General features: G+C 41.6%; 1 protein-coding gene across 1 annotated transcript in view; it reads right to left on the minus strand.

Annotated features, from left to right (window-relative positions):
* The window catches only part of LOC121879295 (acidic mammalian chitinase-like), an 89,871-nt gene that overhangs the window by 48,835 nt on the left and 13,614 nt on the right, over positions 1 to 27,422 (minus strand). The window contains 4 exon segments of the mRNA XM_042385891.1: positions 4,795 to 4,926; positions 5,028 to 5,171; positions 8,839 to 8,897; positions 8,900 to 8,977. Of these exon segments, the coding sequence (XP_042241825.1) occupies positions 4,795 to 4,926; positions 5,028 to 5,171; positions 8,839 to 8,897; positions 8,900 to 8,977 (413 nt within the window).

Below are 27,422 nucleotides of genomic sequence, written 5' to 3' on the forward strand. Positions count from 1 at the left end.
CTCCTGTCTCTTGGACTCCGGAATATCTTGGCTAGAAATCATGAGAGCCCCTATACTGCCAGTCTTCTCTCTCTGTGCTTTGACAAATGCCAGTTCGATCACAGGAATCTTCAGTTCACGCTTGCAAATACAGGAGATGTGGGCCTCGGATTTGCAGTCACGATCGCATCCAAACTCAGGACAGAGAACAATTAGGCACTTGCAAGTAAGTATGTCAAATAACTGGTCCAGTTGCTTGGCAAAGCTGTCCTTAACTGCAAGTTTTCCTCTCCCAAGAGAGATATCTCTTGCCTTTTCCCAACTGGCTAGCAGTCTCTCACTAATCTTCTTCTGACTTGTTATGACTGGAGGCTTGAACTGAGCGTTAGCCAGAGTGTACTGTGCCAAGACAGCTTTGGTCATATCACTGGCAATGTCTTTGTTTGTGTAAGTTCTTTGGTTCTTTTCACTAATTTGCCTGATTAAAACACCGTATCTCAAAGCATCTCTCAATGTAGGCAACTCCGACTTCAGGAGCTCTCTCCCAGACCCAAGATAGTGACTGAGATGGCTGGATTTTTGGTTCCTCGTCCTGACACAAGCAGCCATCGCAAATATTATCAACTTATAAATGCATCAGAATCTGAAACAGAAAAAAATATTGTTAGTTGGGTTGTTAAAGAATGAAGTCAGAAAGCAATGTTCACTATTTAATTGTAATGCACTAATGCAGCTGTACGTTAGATTTTCGATAAATTTCACGCTAAAATTTACCTAGCAAAAGGTTGCAAAATATTGAAACTGAAATTATTTTCTGTTTATATACACTAAAATCTACCAAAAAAGTGATGGGCCATTAGTTTTAGCTGATCTTCCCTCCTATGACACACCCTACTCCCTATACACCTATTGCTCCGTCTAAATTACACCACCTTATTATCAGTGAAGACTAGAATATTCTTTCATTATACTTGGTAAGCTACAGTAGTTAGGTGTACAATGTGATAAACACCCATACTACATCAATCAAATTATGAAAGCATAATTATGTAAACTAAGAAGCATGTAAAACATCAACGTTGCTCTGACATGTAATAAGAAAAATAATATCACGTTGCTTTGAGGTGAAAGCCAAATGAGATAATCAATCAAATAATCATTGTCACAAACTCGTTAACACTTCGGCTGCCGTGTTCATAATGCTCGTTGAATCTTCTTGCTGACTTAGCATTGCCATTCATACAATGCAATTTATAATTAACGCAATTTGATAACTTCTTCGCTGTGTTTTTATTTCCAATTACATAATATAATTAATTTATGCTAATGTAAATAGAATCAAATACATCCGTTATTTATTGGGTCTTGCAAGTCAGGGTAAGACTCCAGCCCGCCCTCCTATCGCCCCTAAATTACATGAGAGTTGCATAAAAAAATACAGGTAAATAAATATATAAATAAATATACATATATTGCACAGACCTGTAGCACAAGCTGGGAATATCACCCTAATATACGGTAAAACATTCTAAGCATAATTTGTGTTTAGCCTAACGTATTTATATCCTTACTAAATACATACTACAGTACATTGTAACTGCACTAACTCCTTAAACCTCTCCCATCTCTCTAGCCCGAACACCCTCCTCAACCCTCATAACCAGTAACCCACTCACACACCGACCCCAGTGATCCCCCGTACCAGCCAACTACCCACATCATGGACCAACAGTATTATTGTGCCAATACCGAAACCAGGACAGCCTGATGCTTTTCGTTCCATATCACTAACCAGCTATCTTTGTAAAACCTCTGAAAGATTGGTTCTTGGCAGACTTTCATACAGAATCAAAGAACACATTGTCTCTTAACATAAATGGCTTCACTCATGGTAAAGGTGTACATAATTGCATCACCACACTTTTAACTGTACATGGTAATGAAAGACACAGATACACCACATTTCTTGACCTAAAAGCTGAATTTGATATTGCCAATAGGCAAGTTATATTCTACGAACTAGCCAGAATGGATATAGGAATTCGGCTGTTACACTGGATAAGTGGCTACCTCACTAACAGAAGGTCTACTGCACTGTTTCAGGGTTACAAAAGTTATGCAGGTGAACTACTTAGTCCTACTCTGGTCAATGTTCTTATGAATGAACTATTAAATTCAATACCAGACAACCCCAGTAATATCACAATCAGCAATGCTGATGATATTCTTGTACATATTAAAACTCATTGTGAAATGCAAACAACCCTGAACCATGTACACGCAACTTGTGAGAACCTCTGTCTTGTAATTTTCCCTGAGGAAACTAAAGTCTTTAACAAACAAGATGGTAACCGCAAACGCGGTTCAAGATAGGTAACAACACTATTGACTATGTCTTTTCTTTTAAATATCTCTGGTGTCTCCATTTCTTGTACCTTACCTGCCATACAACGTGTGTGTGTGGGAGCTCCGTGTTTTTCGTCGAAAAACAGGGTCTTTCCAGGAGTTCCCAGTCTGATTTCTAGGAAATCTGATTCGTGAGTGACTAGTGAGTGTCGTGACCAGTACAATATCTATCTGTGATCCCCATAAGTAGATATATTTGTCAATTTACTGTTTAATCTGTGTCTACGAAGTGAGGTGTAGGCCCACCAAGCTCCCCTCAGTGCCACGGCTTGTAATCTGAGCCCTGTCCACCCCCACCGTCTACACTCCCCCATCGTCCCACCAGGCCACCCAGTTGATCATAAACTCGACCGTCTCCATACTGCCAGCTACTCAGCCCTCACTAGCTCCAATATGTCTATGTTGGTTGCTAGTATCAATAATTCAAATTTCACGAAACAACAGCTGACTGATGTGATAATGGAAGTCCAACGGACAGGCGCACCTCCCTCTCGATCTGGGAATCACCCTCAACAGTACCGGTCATCCTAATTCTGTTGGTTGTAGCACTTGTGAGTACGTTACCCCCCCTCCACCACTATTATAATTTTCTTAGATCTTCCTTTTTCACACCTCAGTGACCCAGAGTTCTTACTGTTCCTTAATCAGTATTAATGTTCCCACAATGATGATGCTAGTGTCATTCCCTTAGATGTGCTAGATCGTATGTGTTACACCCCATTTACCCATGGTGTCGACACAATACTCCCTCATGTCGATCCTCATGCCTTTCTACAAAACTCACTGGGTTACACCAACCCAAACTGTAACTATTACGTTCCTGACTCTCCCGAGTTTAGTTCTAGTCTTCTCCTACCTTATTCCTTCTCCTTGATTAGCCATAACATCAGCAGTATTCCCCTTCATCTAGTTACCTTTTTAGATCAGGGTTTATCTTCTACAGTATTGCCCACAAATTTGATGTTGTACTGCTCCCCCATTATACTTATGTTTTTCAATTCCACTGGAATTTATGTATATGTAAATAAATAAAAAATAAAGTAAAAAAAATAATTATATATAAATAAAATTAACAAATATTGAAGTGATAACCGTGGTAACATTATGAGATGTTCTTATTATCCACCATGCTATTGTACTATTCCAGATTAAACTAAATGTTACATAATATTGCCTTGAGGTAAATGTATAGTATATATCAGGTACCTAAAAGAGAGCTCAGGCTCTCAACTGGCTCAGCCATGTTAATATTATTATTACCATCCACTCTGTATCTGTGTTTTTCTGTTTAAATAAACTGTTTCAAATCAATTCAATTCAATTCTATTCAACAGTTAGCCTGCCAATGTACTGCCATACAACAGCTAGCCAGCCAATCTACTGACAGACTGAAACCTTTTAGAAGTGTAGAGGGGAACTGCCCGCATTAGGGTGCTAATATTAGAATAATTAAAACAATGTACCTAGGCTATATAAGATATCTCTGATAGATTACCACGTACCTTCGTGACGGGAAAGGTATTGACAAGCACTAAAAACTGCAAAATAAAGCCCTCAGAACTATACTTGGCTGTCCCATGAGACTAGTACTTAATATGAGGAAAGAGCTAGGTATACCCAGTGCCAAAGATTGAACAATTGAACTCAACCTCATGATAGCCTTGAGGCTTTTGCTCGGTGATTCTGATAATATTATTTTCTTAAAATTGCTAAAATGTATGAACCATGGGACTGGTAAATCTAAATGGATTCAAACTACAGCTACACATAAGAAGATGTTTGGACTAGACCACCTGTTAAAAGTTGAGACGCAACAGCACTTCCTATCACCTTGGCGGACAGTTCCCTTCTCGGACCACCTCTCCCCTTCACCCCTGAATGCTTCGGATTCAGAATCGATACTCTCGGAGTTCATACCTCACGGTTTGACAACGTTGACTGTAATATTTGGAATAGTCCAACTGTACCTTCAGAGGGTGGTGTTGTGGCACATAAAATGGTATGACAATTTAGTGGTCATGCCTAATATATTTATATATCTCGACAGTCCATATATACGCAGATTACAAAATACAAACAATACCTCATCAATGAGGAATCGAACCCTGGATCTCCGCTTGTTACCACGGATCGCTACCACGGCACCACACTTGCAACGAAGGAAATCCTAAGCTAAGTTTTATTTTACACAAAGCCTGCTCATTCGTCTTATTCTTAAGCAACGCGAGCCGCCTCCGTGGATTGCCCGTGCCTACTATGTGAGGTATTGTTTTTATATATATTACAAATACACACACACACACACACACATATATATATATATGCTGTATATGCATGTATATGCTGATAACCACATGGGAAACAAGAAAACAAGATGAGTGAAACTGTTCCATAAACAAAGCAGCATACTTTATCTTCAGGTGTCCCGCCACGCATTGTTGGGTACTCCCAGTCCAGGTCCATACCATCGAAATCATGTTCCTTCAGTAGTGCCATGGTAGAGTCGATGAACTTCTTTCTCATGGCAGGATCTGCAGCCATCTAAGTGGATAAGACGACAGTAAGATTATTCTCAAAATCTATTCTTCTTATTCATAAAGTGTTACTGGTTTATATAATCGGGTGCTTTCTATTTAACTGACCTTAGAGTATTTTTCAGAGCCGTCGCCCCAGCCCCCGACTGCTAGGAGTGTTTTCAACTCGGGGTTCTGCTTTTTCAGGGCAGTGAATCTATTGTAGGCACACTCTCCACCGTTGTCACAGAGGTCACGGAGCGGATCGTTTACCTGAAAAGGACAATGTATTTGTACAAGTATATAAGCTTTGGGTAGAGTTCCCTTTAACTTGGCTTATATATAAATAAGTTGAGTGGTTAAGTTACAAACCCCAAATGGTCTTTTTTCCATTTATTGGTAAAACTATATTGGTCATAGTCTATTAGTAGATGCACCGCAATTAACACTGTAAGCTGTGGGTGTTAGTTAAGGACGGGGCTCAGCGTGACTTACTTAGGTCACCCGTCCGCTTCTCTTGAGCTTCAAGTGAGGACTGGGTGCCGTGAGGGGAGGCTCTGAAGGAGGGGCTGGGCTAATAGGGTGTGTCATACGGAGGCGAATTTTTTTTTTTTTAGTTTGAAAAATCGGCCCATGGTATTAATGATGTAGTTCTATGTGCAGAATCATGTGATATCTTCAGATTTGAAAAGTTTTCATTTTTTGCTAGGTAAATTTTAACTTGAAATCTTATGAAAATTCAGTATTCCCACCCTTTTACCAACACCACTAAATAGCTTATTTAAAGTAAAGTAAATGTATCAGGTTAATTTATTAGGATGAAAATGATCCAGAATAGTGAAACGAATGATCTTGACACATTTATTAAATTTAATATTCCTTTAGAAAACAAAATCATCAAATACAAAAACCGGTTTTACTACTAAGACCCGGTGTTGCTACACACCATAGAGAACATGTCTTTCTTGCTTCTGTTTCTACTCATCACCTCCCTGCTGACCACCTGAGCTCGGATGTAGCCTTCCCTCCTCTCCTGGCTGTACACGTGACTGCTGGTCTCTCTCACTTGCTGTACACAACGCTCTATACTCTGGGTGTGCGAGGGCCAGGCAGGGACATGCATGGGGTTGTCCAGGAAAGCTCTGACTTGAACATTGGTGAGGCTGCAGGTAAGAGGGGGCTCACTACCAGCCTGGATGTTATCCAGATCTATGAGATCAGTGAGGGTCTTGGCACCTAGATTGACTTCAGGAGTCTTCCTGACCCTGAAGGAATCGTCACCAACTGATTCGTCATGCCCAGATCCTCTCATAAGTCTCATATCCAAGATCTTTTTGACTGCCACTCTTCTCTCCTCCTCATCCTTACTGTAGAGCATTGTCTGCAGAACTGCCTCGGGATGAGCATACCAGGAAGATCTCCTCACAGTCTGCTCCACAATCTGAACAACCTTCCTTGGCTGACTCCTCAGGAGCTCAAGCTGGAAGAAAACATGCCTCGGACCTTCGGAGAACGATGACTTGACCTTGGTGTTGAACCAATTTGGCAAGTAGACACTCACGATGAATTGGACAATAAGTCTCAGGTTGTGAAGCTGGTTCCCTTTCAGTTTATGATGAGCGACCCAAATTCTGCAGAACCTGAGAGCCGTTGTGAGCCACCTAGAATGTGAGACTGGACCTATCTGCAGGTAACCAAGTCTATCAGGCATGACCCCAGTTTGATGGCACTGCAAATCATGTAACCATAGTACTGGTCAGTACTCAGGTCGTCAATGACAGTATGTGCAAGCTCAACGAAATGGAGGGCCAACTGTGATTTTTTCAAAGCTCGGATTTATTTCTAACTCAGTGGCAGAGTCCAGCATCTTGCCAAGAGGACCAGACCATCTGTTGTTTGAAAGAGTCTTGCCATCCAGCTCCTGGATCAGATGTCTGAGTGGCAACTCGTTGGTGTGGAGGTCACAAACAATCCAGACCAGCTTCCTCCCAATCTTCCGCCCTATCCACTGTATGACCCCCCTTGCCACCCTGTGTTCGTGTTGGTGCTGTCCTCAATGGCCTGCAGGGTCTGGTCTACGTTCTCTCTCTGAGCAGTTCACAATGTTATCTGCCACTATCTCAGCGCTGGTTTCCTGATGTCATCTTTCTCTGGGTGAAATGCCTGTAAATAATTCCCTCCTGTTGGTTCCTGCAGCAGGAGTAATGTTTCCCTCCCTTCCACCCTTGGCAGGAACAACCTTCCAGAATCTCCAACTTTCATGAACACTTTAGTGTCATCCTTCTCCCATCAAGGGCTCTGACAATTGATTCCATTTCTCTTATCCCTTTATCAAACTCCTCTTCTAGGTTACTGACAAGTTTCTCCTGAGCTCTCCTTACTTTGTTATGATCTATCACCAGGTGAACATCATCAGGTGTTATCAAACCACCGTCAACCCAGGCAGCTGTTGCTATCTCTGCAGTTTCTCTGAGACCAGTGTGGTGTCGCATGCTGGCCAGAGCTATGCTCGGGATATCTTTCCTATTTCGAATCTTATGCCTGGAAGGTTTGGGATTATTATTTTCTGGGTTAGGGACAAAGTCACCATTCTCCTGGTCAGCACTCGGATCAGCCATGGGGAAGTCATTAAACTCTGAATCAGCGTGACTCCAATCATCGGCCTTTTTTACCTCACCCTGGGCCTTCTCAAGTCTCTTTTCCTCGGCAACTCTTCTCCTCTTCTGTCTCTCTGTGGCAGCCTCCTGTCTCTTGGACTCCGGAATATCTTGGCTAGAAATCATGAGAGCCCCTATACTGCCAGTCTTCTCTCTCTGTGCTTTGACAAATGCCAGTTCGATCACAGGAATCTTCAGTTCACGCTTGCAAATACAGGAGATGTGGGCCTCGGATTTACAGTCACGATCGCATCCAAACTCAGGACAGAGAACAATTGGGCACTTGCAAGTAATTATGTCAAATAACTGGTCCAGTTGTTTGGCAAAGCTGTCCTTAACTGCAAGTTTTCCTCTCTCAAGAGAGATATCTCTTGCCTTTTCCCAACTGGCTAGCAGTCTCTCACTAATCTTCTTCTGACTTGTTATGACTGGAGGCTTGAACTGAGCATTAGCCAGAGTGTACTGTGCCAAGACAGCTTTGGTCATATCACTGGCAATGTCTTTGTTTCAGTGTTCTTTGGTTCTTTTCACTGATTTGCCTGATTAAAACACCGTATCTCAAAGCATCTCTCAATGTAGGCAACTCCGACTTCAGGAGCTCTCTCCCAGACCCAAGATAGTGACTGAGATGGCTGGATTTTTGGTTCCTCGTCCTGACACAAGCAGCCATCGCAAATATTATCAACTTATAAATGCATCAGAATCTGAAACAGAAAATAATATTGTTAGTTGGGTTATTAAAGAATGAAGTCAGAAAGCAATGTTCACGATTTAATTGTAATGCACTAATGCAGCTGTACGTTAGATTTTCGATAAATTTCACGCTAAAATTTACCTAGCAAAAGGTTGCAAAATATTGAAACTGAAATTATTTTCTGTTTATATACACTAAAATCTACCAAAAAAGTGATGGGGCATTAGTTTTAGCTGATCTTCCCTTGTATGACACACCCACTGGGCTAACCCTACATTCTGCGTCGGCCCACTGATATAATCTCACGTGAACAGCATATGAAGCTCACAGCTTAATGGAAAATTACCGTGGGTATTGGATTATATAAACTAAATGTATTAACCCAAATTTATATAATTGTTATTGCCATGAGACTGGGGCTAATACACAAGTATTATAACTTTTTGTAACAAATCAAAGAAGTATCTTTAATAATGTACTGCCTTCAGTATATGTACGATTAAACATAAAATGACAATATATAGAGAACAAATTAATAAAAAAAGAGTTATAACATCCAGTTCCAAATATTTTACACATCATCACTTACTTGAATCTCCCCAGTAGTGTTGAGGCGGTTAAAAGCATAAATAAGGTGAGTGCAGATGCAGGATCAACGTCTTCTACATCGAACATACCGGGCCCCTTCCGGTTCACAGCCCAGGACGCCATATAGCACACCATAACGCCTTGAGTACAAATACGACAGTCAAACAACACTACACTCTTACTGCTGTAAATGTGTAGATTCTGTAACATCGGACCTGAATGGGGAGTGAATTGGAATGTGTTGCCTTTTTTTTCGGTAATTAAATTGGGTGAGGAATGGATAAGTCAAGCATGATAGTGAACAGAAGTTGAGAAATTCATCTATATGGGACAACTTGGTCGAGGTGATGGATGCTGCTTTGGAGCTAATTAGTAAACTATCTCAATGAAAATGAATATGGGCATATATGCTGCTTATATAGAACTATTGGATATGAATGGCAATAGGAATCCAACTAAGTACTGATTTTCGAAGTGGATTACAAATAATAGGACACGATTTATGGAGACTTTTATCAGTTTATGATCCTTTGGATGGTTTACCAAATACATTATTTTGTAGCGACACCAGTGTCCTCATATTTGTTTTATTTTTAAAGCCTTATCACTCACATTGGTATTCTTCCTTATTAGAAGCCCTTATATATATGTTACTATAATGAGTTTATATTCCAGCATCTATTTATCGTTATTGCCAAGCGGAATTACGTCCAGGAATCTTTTCCACCAATCAGTTCCATTGTTACAAGACTACTATACATTCACTCATGTGTTTATTCTATTACTACAACGCTATTTCACATGTCAGAGTACCGTCCTCATATCTGAGGGTTGGCAAACACAGTCCTCTACTCTAATCATTTTCGGGCTGCTTTAACCAATCCTCGAGTCTAGAGTCTAGGGTTTTGTAACTCTCTAGGGACCCAGTTTTAAATTCATTCATCCATCCCAGTCTCTGTTTTCTACTAGCCCTCATCCTTAGTTATATGAGCAAGGCATCTCATTTTTCTTTTCCTGTACATTTCAAGTATTTCTCTTGAATTTTTTGCTAATCTTAATGCTTCTTCATTTGTTTTCCTGTCAGAGTAGCTTATTCTTAGCATTCGGCTCTAACGCCACATTTCAAAGACCTCTTTCTGGTGTCTGCTGATTGACCACACTTCTGACCCACACAACAGCAATTGCCATATTAAATTGGGTGCAGCCTTTTTCTTAAATTTAAATTAATGTCCCTTTTCATTATGTCTTTTAGATTACACTAACCAACAAAGAATTTTCATGAGAGCTCTTGTTTGCGCTGAAACAGATATTTTGTTTTAAGGTTTTTGGCTTTCTATAGTTAAAGTACATAACTCTGTGGTGAACTCAAAGTCATTGGTATTGTCACATGTCGGCCCACACCGCTGTCTATGATTGGCTAATTAGGTGATACCCGAAACTACCAATGTCCTGTATGTTTATATAAATTTTCTAATGTTTTGATTTACCATGTTTTTTTTATATCAGTGTAATTTAGTTTTGGCTGTTAAAACATTATGTAAGAGCCATATTCTGTTTTATAGGGCATGAGGTGTAAAACTTTTAATGTATTGTATTAGGTTTAGTTGGCAACCGAGCCATATTCGTGCGGTGGTGGTGATGCTCACGGCAGAGCAGCGTGAGCCGCCGACTGAACCGGACAGCACAGAGAACCAGGAACACACGTCGACGTGGGGTACAAGATGGCCGCCGAGTTGTGCATAAAGTAGTTAGATATATTTGGACACGAAAACTTGCTCTGTGAATGTAAATAGTGTAATATATGTAATTTTTACACGACGAGTTTCCATGAGCCCTTCCTCTCGGTCTGAAAGTCCCGTGACAACTGACATGTATATTAATGGGCATGCAGGAAATACTCTTGTTTCCTATGTCTATGGGAAAGCCGGGCTACTGCGGATCATTACATCAGATGTGAGTGGCAACAAAGAACCACATACGAGCCAGGAACGGGCAGTGTTCATTGTGTTCATTTAGTTGATCCAAAGAAGATTTTCCTGCCACCTTTCCACATTAAGTTCGGTTTTATTGAACATTTTGTCAAAGCTATGGTTAAGGCGAATTGAAGAGGGTTTCATTACCTTGTTGAGAAATTTCCAAAAGTTAGTGTCACATATTAGGAAGGTTCTAAAGAATGGTGGCTTTGAATGTATTAGAATTAAAAGAATGGCAGACTTTCAAATGAATATATGAAGACTTTTTGGGTAATTACAAGTCTCCTGCATACAGAGATGGAAACCAAAACTGCTCAATGCATATAAAGAAATGAGGTGTCGCGTGTCCTTGAAAATACATTTTATACATTCACATCTATGTTGCTTCCCCTAAAGTCTTGGGAAAAGCAGGGGAAAAGTTTCCATCAAGACATTTAGGCAATGGAAAATTGCTACCAAGGTTTCTATGATTAAAGTACAGAATAGTGGTAAACTAATACTGGACGTTGTTCAGCGACAAACCGGACAAAGTTTACAACGGTTTTAAGTTCTTGTACATTTTTTTATAAGTCTGTTCTATAGGTATTTAACTTAAGTGCATGATGGGCATTGCAGTATAAAATTATGAGTGTGTGGTGTGCTTATTAGTATTAAATTATGATTGATTATACTAATTGTGATTTATTACGTACTAAATCTTGTTAAAATAAAATAAAACATTAAAACAGTCATATTTCGAAAAATAGGCGTGCTGAAAAAAATAAGCACACATTTGTAATCAGTACTCAAAACGGGGTCAGAATAGTTAAATTTTGTTTGGCAGTGTTATTAAATGCTGTTTTTGCTTGCCCTATTCTCGTTTTTTCATCCGTACGTCTACCATCACCACTAATGTGACTTCCAAAATACACCAACTTTTCCACTTGTTTAAGTTCCTTGTTGCCCAACAAAATTTTTATTTTGTGATTTATTTCCAATTTTGAAATAACCATTACTGTAGTCTATACAGCATTAACTCTTAAACTATATTTTTCACCTTTTCCCACTAATCTGTTAACGAGTTTTTGTAGTGTCTCGTTTGTAGTGGCTCTTCACTATTTAAGATAAGAGCAGTATCATCTGCATAGAGTATATTTGAGATTAATTTGCCATTAACTTTTAGTCCTTCATTATCACTTATAATTTCTCTCATTAAGAATTTTAGATATGCATTATACAATGTTGGAAATAGAACTCAGCCTTATCTAACTGTGATCCAATTACTAAGTTCATTATTTAATAAGCGATCCCTGTTCACCCGGAGAGATCTAGGACTCGATCCCCGATCTGCACATGATCTATAGTTTGTAACACGTGATCGTGGGCCCTTCGATCCCGGTGGCGAGTCCGGTGGTACAGTTTACCGAGGTTGTTAAAATCATGGACGTGGTTGTTATAATCATTGTCGTGGTTGTTATAATCATGGTCGTGGTTGTTATAAGCATGGTCGTGGTTGTTATAATCATGGTCGTGGTTGTTATAATCATAGTCGTGGTTGTTATAATGATGGTTGTGGTTATTATAATCATAGACGTGGTTGTTATAATCATGGTCGTGGTTGTTATAATCATGGTTGTGGGTGATATAATCATGGTCGTGGTTGTTATAAGCAGGGTCGTGGTTGCTATAATCATGGTCGTGGTTGTTATAATCATAGTCGTGGTTGTTATAATGATGGTTGTGGTTATTGTAATCATAGTCGTGGTTGTTATAATCATGGTCGTGGTTGTTATAATCATGGTTGTGGGTGATATAATCATGGTCGTAGTTATGATCATGGTCATGGTTGTTATAATCATGATCGTGGTTGTTATAATCATGGTCGTGGTTGTTTTATAATCATGGTCGTGGTTGTTATAACCATGGTCGTGGTTGTTATGATCATAGTCGTGGTTGTTATGATCATAGTCGTGGTTGTTATAATCATGGGCGTGGTAGTTATAATCATATTCGTGGTTGTTATATACATGGTCCTGCTTGTTATATTCATGGTCGTGGTTGTTATAACCATGGTCGTGGTTGTTATGATCATAGTCGTGGTTGTTATAATCATAGTCGTGGTTGTTATAATCATGGTCGTGGTTGTTATAATCATGGTCGTGGTTGTTATAATCATAGTCGTGGTTGTTATAATCATGGTCGTGGTTGTTATAAATCGTGTCGTAGTCGTTGTTATAATCATAACCATGGTCGTGGTTGTTATGATCATAGTCGTGGTTGTTATAATCATAGTCGTGGTTGTTATAATCATAGTCGTGGTTGTTATAATCATGGTCGTGGTTGTTATAATCATGGTCGTGGTTGCTATAATCATGGGCGTGGTTGTTATAATGATGGCCGTGCTTGTTTTATTCATGGTCGTGCTTGTTATAATCATAGTCGTGGTTATGATCATAGTCGTGGATATTATAATCATATTTGTGGTTGTTATAACCATAGCCTTGGTTGTTATAATCATGGTCGTGGTTGTTATAATCATATTCGTAGTTGTTATAATCTTGGTCGTGGTTGTTATAATCATAGTCGTGGTTGTTATAATCATGGTCGTGGTTGTTATAATCATGGTTGTGGTTGTTATAATCATGGTCGTGGTTGTTATAATACTATTCGTGGTTGTTATAATCATGGTCGTGGTTGATATAATCATATTCTTGGTTGATATAATCATGGTCGTGGTTGCTATAATCATGGTCTCGGTTGTTATAATCATGGTCGTGGTTGTTATAATCATGGTCGAGTTTGTTTTAATCATGGTCGTGGTTGTTATAATCATGGTCTTGGTTGTTATAATCATGGTCGTGGTTGTTATAATTGATGGTTACTAGTGTTCCCTGAGGAATGCAGTGATGGGTAGGGAAACACCGGGTAACACTGAAGTCCGTTTATTAAGGGACAGGAGAAATACAAGTGGTGACTAGCATGTGCCATGCAAGGCTCACACAGTCAGACTGAGACTGCCTTGCCATATGGCGGCCTCGGGGCAATGTTGCCACATAACACGTGCAGTGTTGCCACGTAATTTTATATATAAATGCTACTCGGCACAGTAGCTTATTTACAAGGTTGCTACTCGGCACAGTAGCTTATTTACAAGGTTGCTACTCGGCACAGTAGCTTAGATGCATAACCTACATCTCCCTCCCCCCTCACGCTCATAGTCTTTGTCTTGAGCGGACTTCTTAGTCCTAAGTCGCTCCGAGCGTCGAGGTGCACTGTGGGGCGGATCCTCGTGAAGTGTAGGGGGCTCGTCCTCGGTCAGGAGGCCAGCAGCAGGGGGTGGGACTGGCCGGAGGAAGCGGCGGTTCCTCCAGCAGACACGGCCGCTCGGCATCCTGACCTTGTAGTCCCGCGACCGGCCGACGCCCATCACTATGCCCACCTTGTCCCAACGTGTCGTCGTCGGGTCCTGGACGCGGACAAGGGCACCAATCTCCAGTGGCTGAAGAGGGCGGGCACGGTCGTCATACCGAGCCTTGGCGTCCTGGGCATGTGAAGGGGTGCGGCGGTCACAGCTCTCGGCTTTGGTCTGCCAGTCCTTCGCAAAGGCCTTGGCGTGTGTAGGAACGCAAGAGCGGAGAGGGTGACCATACAGGATCTGGGCAGGGGAGAGTCCTGTGTGGGTGGGAGTGGACGCGGGTTCTGGGCAGCTCTGTGTGGCAGCACCAGGCGCGTCGCTCGTCGACTCACGCACCCTGCTGGCGGTGTAACGAGCAGCTTGGATCTGCTCGGGAAAGTCTCTGGCCACCACGCATAACTCCTTGAGGTGCTCCCTAGACAACAAGGGTGTAGCGAGAGTAGGCTGCACGTCGATCCATCCATGACACGACCTGTCGCCGTAGGTGATCTCTGCTTGAAAGGAGCCCACAGCGTCTGGCATCTGGGAACCGTCCGCATTGTAGTACTGCAGCTGCGGCGGTGGTCCCAGGTCACGTTTGGTGAGGCCCAGTTTCTGGAGGTGCTTCAACCCAATCACCGTAGTATCAGCGCCGGTGTCCGGTATCACCTCGATGTGACCCGACACATCACCGTGTGTGACGGCGACGCGGATGGTGGGGGAAGGGGTAGCCCTGGGGCGTGTGGTCGATTCCACCCTCCTGATGTGACTCCGCTGCTGCTTGGGGCTGCGTGGGCCATCTGGAGGGGGCTGCGTGCGAACCACCCCGAGGGAAGTGCGCTGCTTTCCTCCTCGTCTCGGGCTTTTGAGCTTGGGTTGGCGGCAGCACTTGTCGTAGTGTCCATAGCGACTGCAGGCCTGCCACTTGCGGCCTCGTGCAGGGCACCTGTCTGTGTTAGACCAGTGGCCCTTACGGTCACATCCACGACACAGTGCGTCGGCGGCCGGGCATGTCTTGGGGCTGTGCTGCTTTCCACAGCTGCCACAGGAAGCACTAGGCAGAGGCGTGGAAGAACGTGAGGCAGCCTTCGCGTTGTTGGCCGGCTTCTTACCCTTCTTGTATTGTGAGATAGCTCTCACAGCAGGTGGGGCCCGTAAGGCAGAGGTGGCGGACTTGGTGGCCTCGTATGACCGACATTCAGTCACTACCGCCTGGAGTGTGGAGGAAGCGTCCAGGGGGATGAGTCGCTGCACCAACTCTTCCTGCCTGACACCTGCCAAGATCCCGTGCTTGATCTAGGCTTCCTCACATTCCCGGCTGTGCGCCTTGCAGACGTCGATCTCCTCTGACAAACTCTTCGAACGTACAAAAAAGTCGTCAAAGGATTCGTTCTCCGCCTGCTTGCAGCTGGTGAAGGCGCGGTGACGCAAAGCCTCGTTATTCCGACTCTTAACATGCTCCTGTAAAAGGTCGAGCACATCCGTCACTGAAGAGGTAGAATCGGGAGGCACTTGCAACGTGTGCTTCAAAACTCTCTGGGTCTCCAGCGACAAACACATCCGCAGTTGGATGAGCTGTTTGTTTGGAGGCATGCTGTCAAGGTCCACCATCGTGGAGTAATCTGTCCAACGCCGCCTCCACTCACGAAAAAGCTGAAACGTGACGTCTGGTAAGAGGGCGGGTGGGGGTTGAACAGATGCCTTGGGAGCTGTTTGTTTGGAGGCAAGAGTACCTGGAGGACGCTGGTGTGGTGGAGGAGGGAGGATATTGGCGCCTTGGTGCGCGAGTGAGGGAGGGTGGGTTAGCGCCAAGGTCGCCAATAGTGCATCAAAACGCGACTTTTCCTCCTCTCTTCGTGTCTCCTCCCTCTGAAGTTCCATCTCTCTGCGTCTCTCGTCCCGGTCGTCCATCCACCTCAGAATTGTGGCAATGTCCGTCACTGGAGGTGGAGGATGAGAGTCTGCGCCCTGTGGAGGGGAAGGTGGTGGGGAGTCGTGTCTCCCATCTTGACGTTGTCCCTTCTTACCGCTCATCTTAGTGTGTGCGTGGACTGCACTCTTTAGTATATAAAGTGGCGCCTCAACAGCTCGAACCACATATATATGACATAAACAGCGCAGAAATAACGCAGAGTCCACCGTTCTGTCCGTGAGTGAGTGCGTGCAAGTGTGTGTGTGTGTGTGTCAGAGAGAGGATCGTGGTGGCTGGCGGAGGCAAGACCGTCAGTGTCCCCCCGGATGTCGCACGAGCAGGGTGTACGCCTGCGTGCTCCGTGGGTACCACAAAAAACAGGCCAATGCTCAACTCTCAGCTCTAGACACACACTAATACACTGACACTAACACTGCCACCGTCACTAAAAAGCACTGTGATGGCCCAACACTGCACATTGCGGCGAAACACAGCGCAACACAACACAACACACTATGAGTCGACGCTCACATCACATCGCCGGCAGATGTAACCGTCGGCATTGTTCACACTTGTAAGTCCACAGATCCTAGTCACTGCGCCATGAAGGTTACAAGTGTTCCCCGAAGAATGCAGTGATGGGTAGGGAAACACCGGGTAACACTGAAGTCCGTTTATTAAGGGATAGGAGAAATACAAGTGGTGACTAGCGTGTGCCATGCACGGCTCACACAGTCAGACTGAGACTGCCTTGCCATATGGCAGCCTCGGGGCAATGTTGCCACATAACACGTTCAGTGTTGCCACGTAATTATATATATAAATGCTACTCGGCACAGTAGCTTATTTACAAGGTTGCTACTCGGCACAGTAGCTTAGATGCATAACCTACAATAATCATGGTTGTGGTTGTTATAACATGGTCGTGGTTGTTATAATTGTGGTGGATGTAATCCTAGACAAGGTTCTTGAAACTCCAGGGCACGAGCAGTAGATATATTCAACAAGTGGTACAAGACTTGGCGTGATAGCCAACCGGTACAGGAGCGGTTACTAGGGACCCCGGACCGTAGGTAGGCCGAGGCCGATCTGAGGGAAATTAGCTAGCCAGGCAAGGGGAGTTGCTAGACATTCCTAGGACAATAAATGAGGTCTTCTTATTACTCGACTAGCGCGGTACAGACATAGTACATCGGGACATAGTAAATGAACATAGGCATTAGACATAAGCATAGACATCAGACATGCTATAATAATATGTAGTAATACAGACATGTGAATAAATGGTACAATGACTGGTAACAAGAGTCCTGGTGTCAGGCGTGTTCACATATCTTGGTATGTACATATCTATACAATATATATATATATATATATATATATATATATATATATATATATATATATATATATATATATATATGTAGTGATGGGTTGTCAGACCACAGCTTACATCTCAGAAACAGTCCAGACTTGACCCGACATTAGGGAGGTCAAGTGTAGGGTAACTCTAGCGGCTGACCAAGGGTTATAAATCAGCCAGGCTCCCCTCCCATGTCACACATGTAAGAAGGCACCGGCCGACTCTCTCCCAATATACACAATAACCTACACCGCAGAAGAAGTCCAGACCTGACCCTACATTAGCGAGGGCAAATGTAAGGAGACCCTTCGCCGCCCCCCCCCCGATCAGCTCAACCTGACGGCTCGCCTCCCAATATATAGGACGTCGTAGTCCTCCCTCTCCCCAGAGAGAGAGAGAGAGAGGGACAGAGAGAGAGTGTGTCTTGTAACCAAGAAGGGCCAGCTACCACGTCCCGAGTCCTGCTAGAGAAGTCAGGGGCCGGAGGCAAGCCGCCTCCGGTCGCCTCCGGTCAGGACCGAGACTTCCCTCCGGCACCCAGCTAAGCAGTCTCCCATAGAGACAACCCAGGACTACCTGCTAGGCCTCCCCTAGGTCACGTGAGTGTTTGTCAGAGCTTTCCATGGGATGAGTTACTTACGTGGGAAGTGTATTCATTTCATGTTCGTGTCCGAGAATCAGAGTGTCTAGTAACGTAATATGATGTCCTAGTAACGTAAATATAATGTCCTAGTAACTTCAATAGAAGGTGTTATTAATGTGTCCATGTCATGTTCGTAATTAATAAAGAGTTGTAACGAAGCGGTGTTTGAGAAGTCGCCCTTAAGACGTAATAGATGTGTATTGACGTATAAGATACGATAAGTGTAAATATCTAACACGAGCACGCTACCAAAATCTTCCTCTCTTTATACTCTTATACTATCAATATTCTACCTATATGTAATCTTCTTCTTGTGAGATTTGTCTCATTACATAATTATGGTCGTGGTTGTTATAATCATGGTCGTGGTTGTTATAATCATGGTCGTGGTTGTTATAATCATGGTCGTGGTTGTTATAATCATATTCGTGGTTTTTATAATCATGGTCGTGGTTGTTATAATCATAGTCGTGGTTGTTATAATCATGGTCGTGGTTGTTATAATCATGGTCGTGGTTGTTATATAATCATGGTCGTGGTTGTTATAATCATTGTCGTGGTTGTTATAATCATGGTCGTGTTTGTTATAATCATGGTCGTGGTTGTTATAATCATGGTCGTGATTGTTATAATCTCATGGTCGTGGTGTTATAATCATGGTCGTGTTGTTATAATCATGGTCGTGGTTATTTATAATCATGGTCGTGATTGTACCAATATGGTCGTGGTTGTTATAATCATGGTCGTGGTTGTTATAATCATGGTCTTGGTTGTTATAATATCATGGTCGTGGTTCTTATAATCATGGTGGTGGTTGTTATATTCATGGTCGTGCTTGTTATAATCATGGTCTTGGTTTATTTATAATCATGGTCGTGGTTGTTATAATCATGGTCGTGTTTATTTATAATCATGGTCTCGTGGTTGTTATAATCATGGTCCTGTTTTGTTATAATCATGGTCTTGGTTGTTATAATAATCATAGTCGTGGTTGTTATAATCATGGTCGTGTTTGTTATAATCATGGTCGTGGTTGTTATAATCATGGTCGTGATTGTTATAATCATGGTCGTGGTTGTTATAATCATGGTCGTGTTTGTTATAATCATGGTCGTGGTTGTTATAATCATGGTCGTGATTGTTATAATCATATTCGTGGTTGTTATAATCATAGACGTGGTTGTTATAATCATGGTCTTGGTTGTTATAATAATCATGGTCGTGGTTCTTATAATCATGGTGGTGGTTGTTATATTCATGGTCGTGCTTGTTATAATCATGGTCGTGGTTGTTATAATCATGGTCGTGGTTGTTATAATCATGGTCGTGTTTGTTATAATCATGGTCGTGGTTGTTATAATCATGGTCCTGTTTGTTATAATCATGGTCGTGATTGTTATAATCATGGTCGTGGTCGTGATACTTACAGTATCTAATATACTATAAGAAGGAATAGAATAAAGGTTAGAATAATTCGTTAAAGAAATATTCGCCATAAGGAGAGGTTGAAATTATAAAAAAATATTATGAATCACCGATGATCATTCCGACATAAATTATATTATGAAGAGAAGTGATCTTGCTTCTGGTTAGATTAGTCACCATCTGCTTAAGTCATCACCTGTTTTAAGTCATCATGTACGTTAGTTAGTTTTAATAATAATAAATAATAATAATTAACGGTTTATTGAAAGAGCATAGCAGCCAGAAGGCTGAAAATGTACAGTTATATAATTGGGGAATGGGTTTCGATTTACAAATAATATACAAGTAACATAAGTGATACAAATAAGATATATAATAACTAGATGGGGAAAAGCTCAAACTACAGGGCATTTCAACATAGTGACAGTGCCAGAAGTAGGCTTTACTGGTAGTGAATACACTGGTTTATAACAAGTTATTGAAAATTTTTACAATGGTTGGGACTGGGCTGTTATTATAGCGATCAGTTCGTGTATGTATGGGCTGGATGCGGTTGTGGTGTCGAACAGCAATTCTCAGGCTAGGGATCTCAGGTGGTAGTAGGTGCCGGTGTCGAGGATGGTGCAGAAGCTTCTTACCAAATTTGCAGATGAGATCGTGGTGATGGTCAGTGAGAGTCGAAAGGGTCAGTGTGTTGAGCGCTTCTTGATATGTGGAGTAGGAAGGGGAGAGAATAATCTTGCATGCCCTCTTTTGCACTTTTTCTAGGTGTTTACGTTCTGTGGCATTTAGGGAGGAAGACCAGCTAGGGGAGGCATAGGTGAGCTTGGGAAGTATGAAAGTTGAGTAAACAATGAGGAGCTCGGGTGCAGCAACTCCGAAGGACTTGAGTCAGCGGAGGAGGTGGAGACGGAAACTGGAGGATTTGACAACTTCACTGATGTGTGGTATCCAATTTAGTTTGTTGTCTATAGTAACGCCGAGGAGCTTAGTGGAAGCTACAACCTGGAGTGTGTTGGGACCTAAAGTAATGGAAGGGGGTGGGACAATGTCGGAGGAGAGGTTGATGTGCATAACCATGGTCTTAGTATGGTTGATGGTGACGTGGTTGTTGGTGGCCCAGTTTTGGAGACTGTTCAATAAATCCTGAAGGGCGGTATTGTCGGGAGCAGAACTGTTGACGCTGATCCCAATAGTGGAGTCTTTTAGGGCATCATTGATAAGCATAAGGAAGCAGAGTGGTCCCATCTTGGTGCCTTGGGGAACGCCACAGATGAGTGACTGAAAGGTGGAAACAGCCCCTCGGAAGCATACAGCTTGGCGTCGGTCACTGAAGAAGTCTGTAAGCCATGGTATAAGACTTCTCCGAAGCCCGAGGTCAATAGCTTTGTTGATGATTAAATTGTGGTCGACTAGGTCGAATGCTTTAGTGAAATCAATGAAGGCGACAGCTACAGATGTATTTCGTTTCTCGAGATGGCAGTATATGTAATCGAGAAAGCTGACAAGACAGTGAGTGGTGGAGGAAGTTTTCATATTGCCAAATTGCTGAGGGTCTACGACTCCTGCAATATCAGCATAAGCCCAGTCGAACACAAAACTTTCACAGATTAGGCTTCGTATTGGGGTGATTGCAATAGGTCGTAGCTGATTTAAGGAATGTGGGCTGGTTGACTTGGGCACTGGCGATACATAAGAGGTCTTCCAGTCAGCTGGGCATCTGGCTTGACTGAGAGAAGCATTGATGATGGAGCATAGGGGTTTAGCAAGCTCCGGGGAGAACTCCTTGAAGAGTTTCATTGGTAAGTCAATGGGGGTGGTAGAGCGTTTTAATTTTAGTTTGTCCAGACGTTTTGCTACTTCAAATTCTTCTACTAAGTCAGTGGGAAAGGGGGATGATAGGTAAGCAGGGAGAGTGGTTGTGTCAAGCCGGGGGAGCGTCTGGCATATAGTAGCGAAATGGTTATTTGATTGCTCAGCTGCGTCAACATTAGTGACATGGCTAAGGAAGGGGAGGGGGTGTATCTTATTGTTTAGTCCACAGAGTTCTTTAAGCTTACCATTTCACATGACTGACCGACCATCGAAGTTCTTTCCGCGCGAGGGTGTTGAGTCTTATTATTTACGCTGATGGATGTAAGACCTCCTACCCTCACTGACGCAGCTATGGTCAATTTGGTGTTATTCTTGTTTATAAAAGCCTTCTAATCTGTCTCAAGTCTATCCGTCCTGTCTATTGCCATCCCAAGTGTCTGTTCGTCTGCGTGGTGTTTGAATGTAAGCCCGTCTGTACTCTTTGTGTAGTCAAATCTGTCTGTCTTATCCGTTGTTGGCGTGTGCCTGCCTGTTTGCCTAATGTGAACCATTCAGTCAGCTGTGTGTCTGTCATGTTAGTTACCATATTGTCTATTTTTGCATGTATGAATCTGTCTATTTTTGTCAACCTCCAGTCTGTTTCACCTTCTATGTTCACCCTATTGTAGTCATCTTCTCCATGCATTCCTGTTATTATCATTTTTTTCCATGTACACAGCCACAGGAATAAGTATACACTGTAGCTGTAAGGTCGTTTGGTAACGTTGAAACTGCGCATCCAGACGCATGATGAAACTCAGCTCCCCCCCACCTGTTATATCTAACTATTTTCTGTTTCCCCTTCTTTATTTATTCTTCTATTTACTCATCTTCCTTCCTTTACTAATCCCAACAACATTAAAAAATAAAGTAGGCTAAGAAAAAATTTGGGGGGAGGAGGAGGGAGCCGTACGATAACTGCAATCGTGGGCTGACAGTACAGCGAATGAGGGTGCGCCAAGTCCGTAGACTTGCATCGTTTTCCAGCGTAAATAAAATGGTTATGTAATGGCTTCCTAAGGAGACCATCGAAATGTGACCAAGTGTGTTCCACTAAATGAATTTTTTGGGATTTTTCCACCAAGTTTGATGAAAAACGATTGTGCAATAACGGCTGCCCAAAACAGGCACACACACACACACACACACACACACACACACACACACGCCTAGTCCTATAGTATATTAGACAAGCGATCGTGGGCCCTTCGTGCCCAGCTCGCTATATAGTTCGACAAAACAGTAATGGAGGGAATATTTGGAGAAGTGTGCTCGCGCCTGTATTTAACGTCGGTGCACTTGGAATGAACACTTGTTAATTAATCGGTTTCCTGCGAAAAGCAGTCAAACAATAATAAGAATACACAACAACATGTAAATATTATATTGTTTCTGTAGCTATATCAGTCTTATACAAATAATTTCCTATAGTATATTAGATATTGGAGAATCATGGTCGTGGTTGTTATAATAATGGTCGTGGTTGTTATAATCATATTCGTGGATATGATCATAGTCGTGGTTGTTATAATCATGGTCGTGGTTGTTATATTCATGGTCGTGCTTGATATAATCGTGGTCGTCGTTGTTATAATCATGGTTGTGGTTGTTATAATCATAGTCGTGGTTGTTATAATCATAGTCGTGGTTGTTATAATCATGGTCGTGGTCGTTATCATCATGGTCGTGGTCGTTATAATCATGGTCGTGGTTGTTATATTCATGGTCGTGCTTGGTATAATCGTGGTCGTCGTTGTTATAATCATGGTCGTGGTTGTTATAATCATAGTCGTGGTTGTTATAATCATGGTCGTGGTTGTTAAAATCATAGTCGTGCTTGTTATAATCATAGTTGTGGTTGTTATAATCATAGTCGTGGTTGCTATAATCATGGTCTTGGTTGTTATAATCATGGTCGTGGTTGTTATAATCATAGTCGTGGTTGTTATAATCATAGTCGTGGTTGTTATAATCATAGTCGTGGTTGTTATAATCATGGTAGTGGGTGTTAAAATCATAGTCGTGCTTGTTATAATCATAGTCGTGGTTGTTATATTCATGGTCGTGCTTGATATAATCGTGGTCGTCGTTGTTATAATCATGGTCGTGGTTGTTATAATCATAGTCGTGGTTGTTATAATCATAATCGTGGTTGTTATAATCATGGTCGTGGTCGTTATAATCATGGTCGTGGTTGTTATATTCATGGTCGTGCTTGTTATAATCGTGGTCGTCGTTGTTATAATCATGGTCGTGGTTGTTATAATCATAGTCGTGGTTGTTATAATCATGGTCGTGGTTGTTAAAATCAAAGTCGTGCTTGTTATAATCATAGTCGTGGTTGTTATAATCATAGTCATCATGGTCGTGGTTGTTATAATCATGGTCGTGGTTGTTATAATCATAGTCGTGGTTGTTATAATCATGGTCGTGGTTGTTAAAATCATAGCCGTGCTTGTTATAATCATAGTCGTGGTTGTTATAATCATGGTCGTGGTTGTTATATTAATGGTCGTGGTTGTTATACTAATTGTCGTGGGTGTTATAATCATGGTCGTGGTTGTTATATTCATGGTCGTGGTTGTTATATACATGGTCGTGCTTGTTATAATCGTGGTCGTCGTTGTTATAATCATGGTCGTGGTTGTTATAATCATAGTCAAGGTTGTTATAATCATGGTCGTGGTCGCTATAATCATGGTCGTGGTTGTTATGATCATAGTCGTGGTTGGTATGATCATAGTCGTGGTTGTTATGATCATAGTCGTGGTTGTTATAATCATTGTCGTGGTTGTTATGATCATGGTTGTTGTTGTTATAATCATGGTCATGTTTGTTATAATCATAGTCGTGTTTGTTATAATCATTGTCGTGGTTGTTATAATCATAGTCGTGGTTGTTATGGTGATTGTCGTGGTTGTTATAATCATGGTCGTGTTACTTACAGTATCTAATATACTATAAGAACAAATAGAATACAGGTTAGAATAATTAGTTAAAGAAATATTCGCCATAAGGAGAGGTTAAAATCATAAAAAAAAATATTTTGAATCACTGATGATCATTCCGAGATAAATTATATTATGTAGAGAAGTCACCTTGTTTTCTGGTTAGGTTAGTCACCATCTGCTTAAGTCATTAACTGTGTTAAGTCATCATAGTCATCATCTACTTTAGTCAGTTTTAGGGCCATCTCACATGACTGACCGACCATCGATGTTGTTTCCGCGCGAGGGTGTTGAGTATTATTATTTACGCTGGTGGATGTAAGACCTCCTACTCTCACTGACGCAGCTATGGTCAATTTGATGTTATTCTTGTTTATATATGCCTTCTAATCTTTCTCAAGTCTATCCGTCCTGTCTATTGCCACCCCAACTCTCTGTTCGTCTGCGTGATTTTTGAATGTAAGCCCGTCTTCACTAATGTGAACCAGTCAGTCAGCTGTCTGTCTGTCATGTTAGTTGCCATATTGTCTATTTGTGCATGTATGAATCTGTCTATTTTTGTCAACCTCCTGTATGTTTTACTGTCTATATTCACCCTGTGTCTATTGTAGTCATCTTCTCCATGCATTCCTGTTATTATCTTTTTTCAATGTACAGTCAGCCACAGGAATAAGTATACACTGTAGCTGTAAGGTCGTTTGGTAACGTTGAAACTGCGCATCCAGACGCATGATGAAACTCAGCTCCCCTCCCCATCTGTTATCTCTAACTATTTTCTTTTTCTCCTTCTTTATTTATTCTTCTATTTACTCATCTTCCTTCCTTTACTAATCCAAACAACATGAAAAAAAAATGTAGGCTAAGAAAAAATTTGGGGGGAGGAGGAGGGAGCCATATGATATCTGCAATCGTGGGCTGGGTGCGCCAAGTCCGTAGCCTTGCATCTTTTTCCAGCGTAAATAAAATGGTTATATAATGGCTTCCTAAAGAAACCGTCGATATGAGACCAGGTTTGTTCCGCTGTACGAATTTTTTGCGAATTTTCCACCAACTTTGATGAAAAACGATTGTGCAGTTTCGGCTGCCCAGAGCAGACACACACACACGCCTAGCACTATAGTATATTAGATGCAGTGTGTAAGGGGCGACTGTAGGCTGAGACGACTGTTATGGCCAGGTTATGGTACCGCACTTTTTTTTCATTTCTATTTCTACTTCCTGTATCATAAATAAATTACATATTTTTCAATACATTCTAACGAGTTTGCTAAGATACTTACATATAGGACTTATACATCATGTATAAATTTATACAAACCGACATCGGGATTGTCAACACTGTGATGTTAGAGCGATTTGATTTGATGCATGTAAATAACAGTGACACAGATAGTACAAGGAAAATTTTCAAGATTATCAAGAACATTATAAGATCATTTAGCGTATATAATGTTTCACTACAAATGTTTTATCAAAAAAAGTGTACAGCCACTGTAGAGCAGTGAGTTTTTGGTTTGGGCGATCGATATTGCCCAAATAATGTACAATAAACATGTTTGTTTCTATACTTCCTCTTTCATTAGTCAGTGACATATATTTGTTTCTTTACATTCTGACGAATTTACAACGATAGTTATATGAACAGTTACTGTTGCCTGGTTCTCGCATTTTATATACTTGTTACGAGTAAATGAATTTCCATTGACAGCATAATTATGAGTGCAAATCTATTACCTGGTATTCGGAATATGTACACTCTCCTAAAAAAATATTTTTCCCCCCGGACCTGATGTACTTGGAAATGAACACGATAACACGTGCACAGCTGTGTTAGTTCGGTTGGTATTTCTGATTGCGGGTTGCACCTTTCGTTCTTTCTTCTTGCACCTGATAATCACAATGATATCTACAGTATACCACCTATTCTCTACGTAATGTAATTAAATAGGTTGAGTTGTGATACCATATGCAAAACCAATAACGTCATGAGTTACCCCACTGATTTATGCACCTCAGATAGTATTTCAGCCCCAAGGGATGGATTGCCAAATAGGTACAGTCAGCCAAAGATGCACCGACCCCACCCTGGGTGTAATGGCCCCTGTCTCATTAACAGAAAGATTATATAAATGGGTTTATTACATTTGAATTATATACCATACCCCCCCACCCCCCCTGTAACATTCCACTGGCTCTGAGATGTCATGTTCATATCACGTGATTAGTAGCTTCCTTGAGGTGCGGCCAGTAAGTGCTTGGATCAGCATAGAGAAGCCGGCACCCTGGAGGCATTGTCACAAGTCGGACGTGATTAACAGGTCTATTTACATAGCCTCCGTCCTTCTCCTAACACTCATAGTTATAGTGAAAGTTACGGTTGATTTACACTCTGGAATTGTATCAATAGCAGTTCCTAAATAAATGGATAAACTGACAATTGGGTTTTGCTACTAAAACCTAATATAATATAAATGTACCAGCCTAGTTAACTTCGACAGAATCACCAGTTAACCGGCTATTATATGGGTCTCGTGCTCGCAATTTTACCGGGCAATACTTGAAGAAAGGAAGGCTGTATGTAATGGAGATTGTGATTGGTAGACTTATTTTCGGCTGTATCTCTGTCAGGATAAATATTAAACAATCCAAAAGCAGCATTTTTACAATAATATATTATTCATCGTTATTTGAGATCATGACAAGTTTCCAAATATTCGTATATTTGCTTAAATTATGAAGAAATTATATCAATGAATTGGCAAGGCAACTACAACCACGGGTGCCACGAGATTCTCACTTAAAATTTCAAGAATATACAGTATGTTCCACATTTAATCTTTAGTGTTTCATGAAGGAATTAATTGTCTTTACAATGTGAGAATTACATAATATATTTTGACGTAAGTTAGAGGACAGACACTGCAATAGACTCATTTGTCAGTCACGACATTGTATCTTCGTATATTATAGTTCTCAGTCAGTGTGTGAGTGTGTGTGTGTGTGTGTGTGTGTGTGAATAAATTACACTCGTAATTATGGCAATTATAACACAAATTATATGTGAAATGTGTGCTATTGGGAAATGAAGTGTTCA

This window comes from Homarus americanus, unplaced genomic scaffold, assembly GCF_018991925.1.
Source record: "Homarus americanus isolate GMGI-L3 unplaced genomic scaffold, GMGI_Hamer_2.0 scaffold16894, whole genome shotgun sequence".
Classification (NCBI taxonomy): Eukaryota; Metazoa; Arthropoda; class Malacostraca; order Decapoda; family Nephropidae; genus Homarus; species Homarus americanus.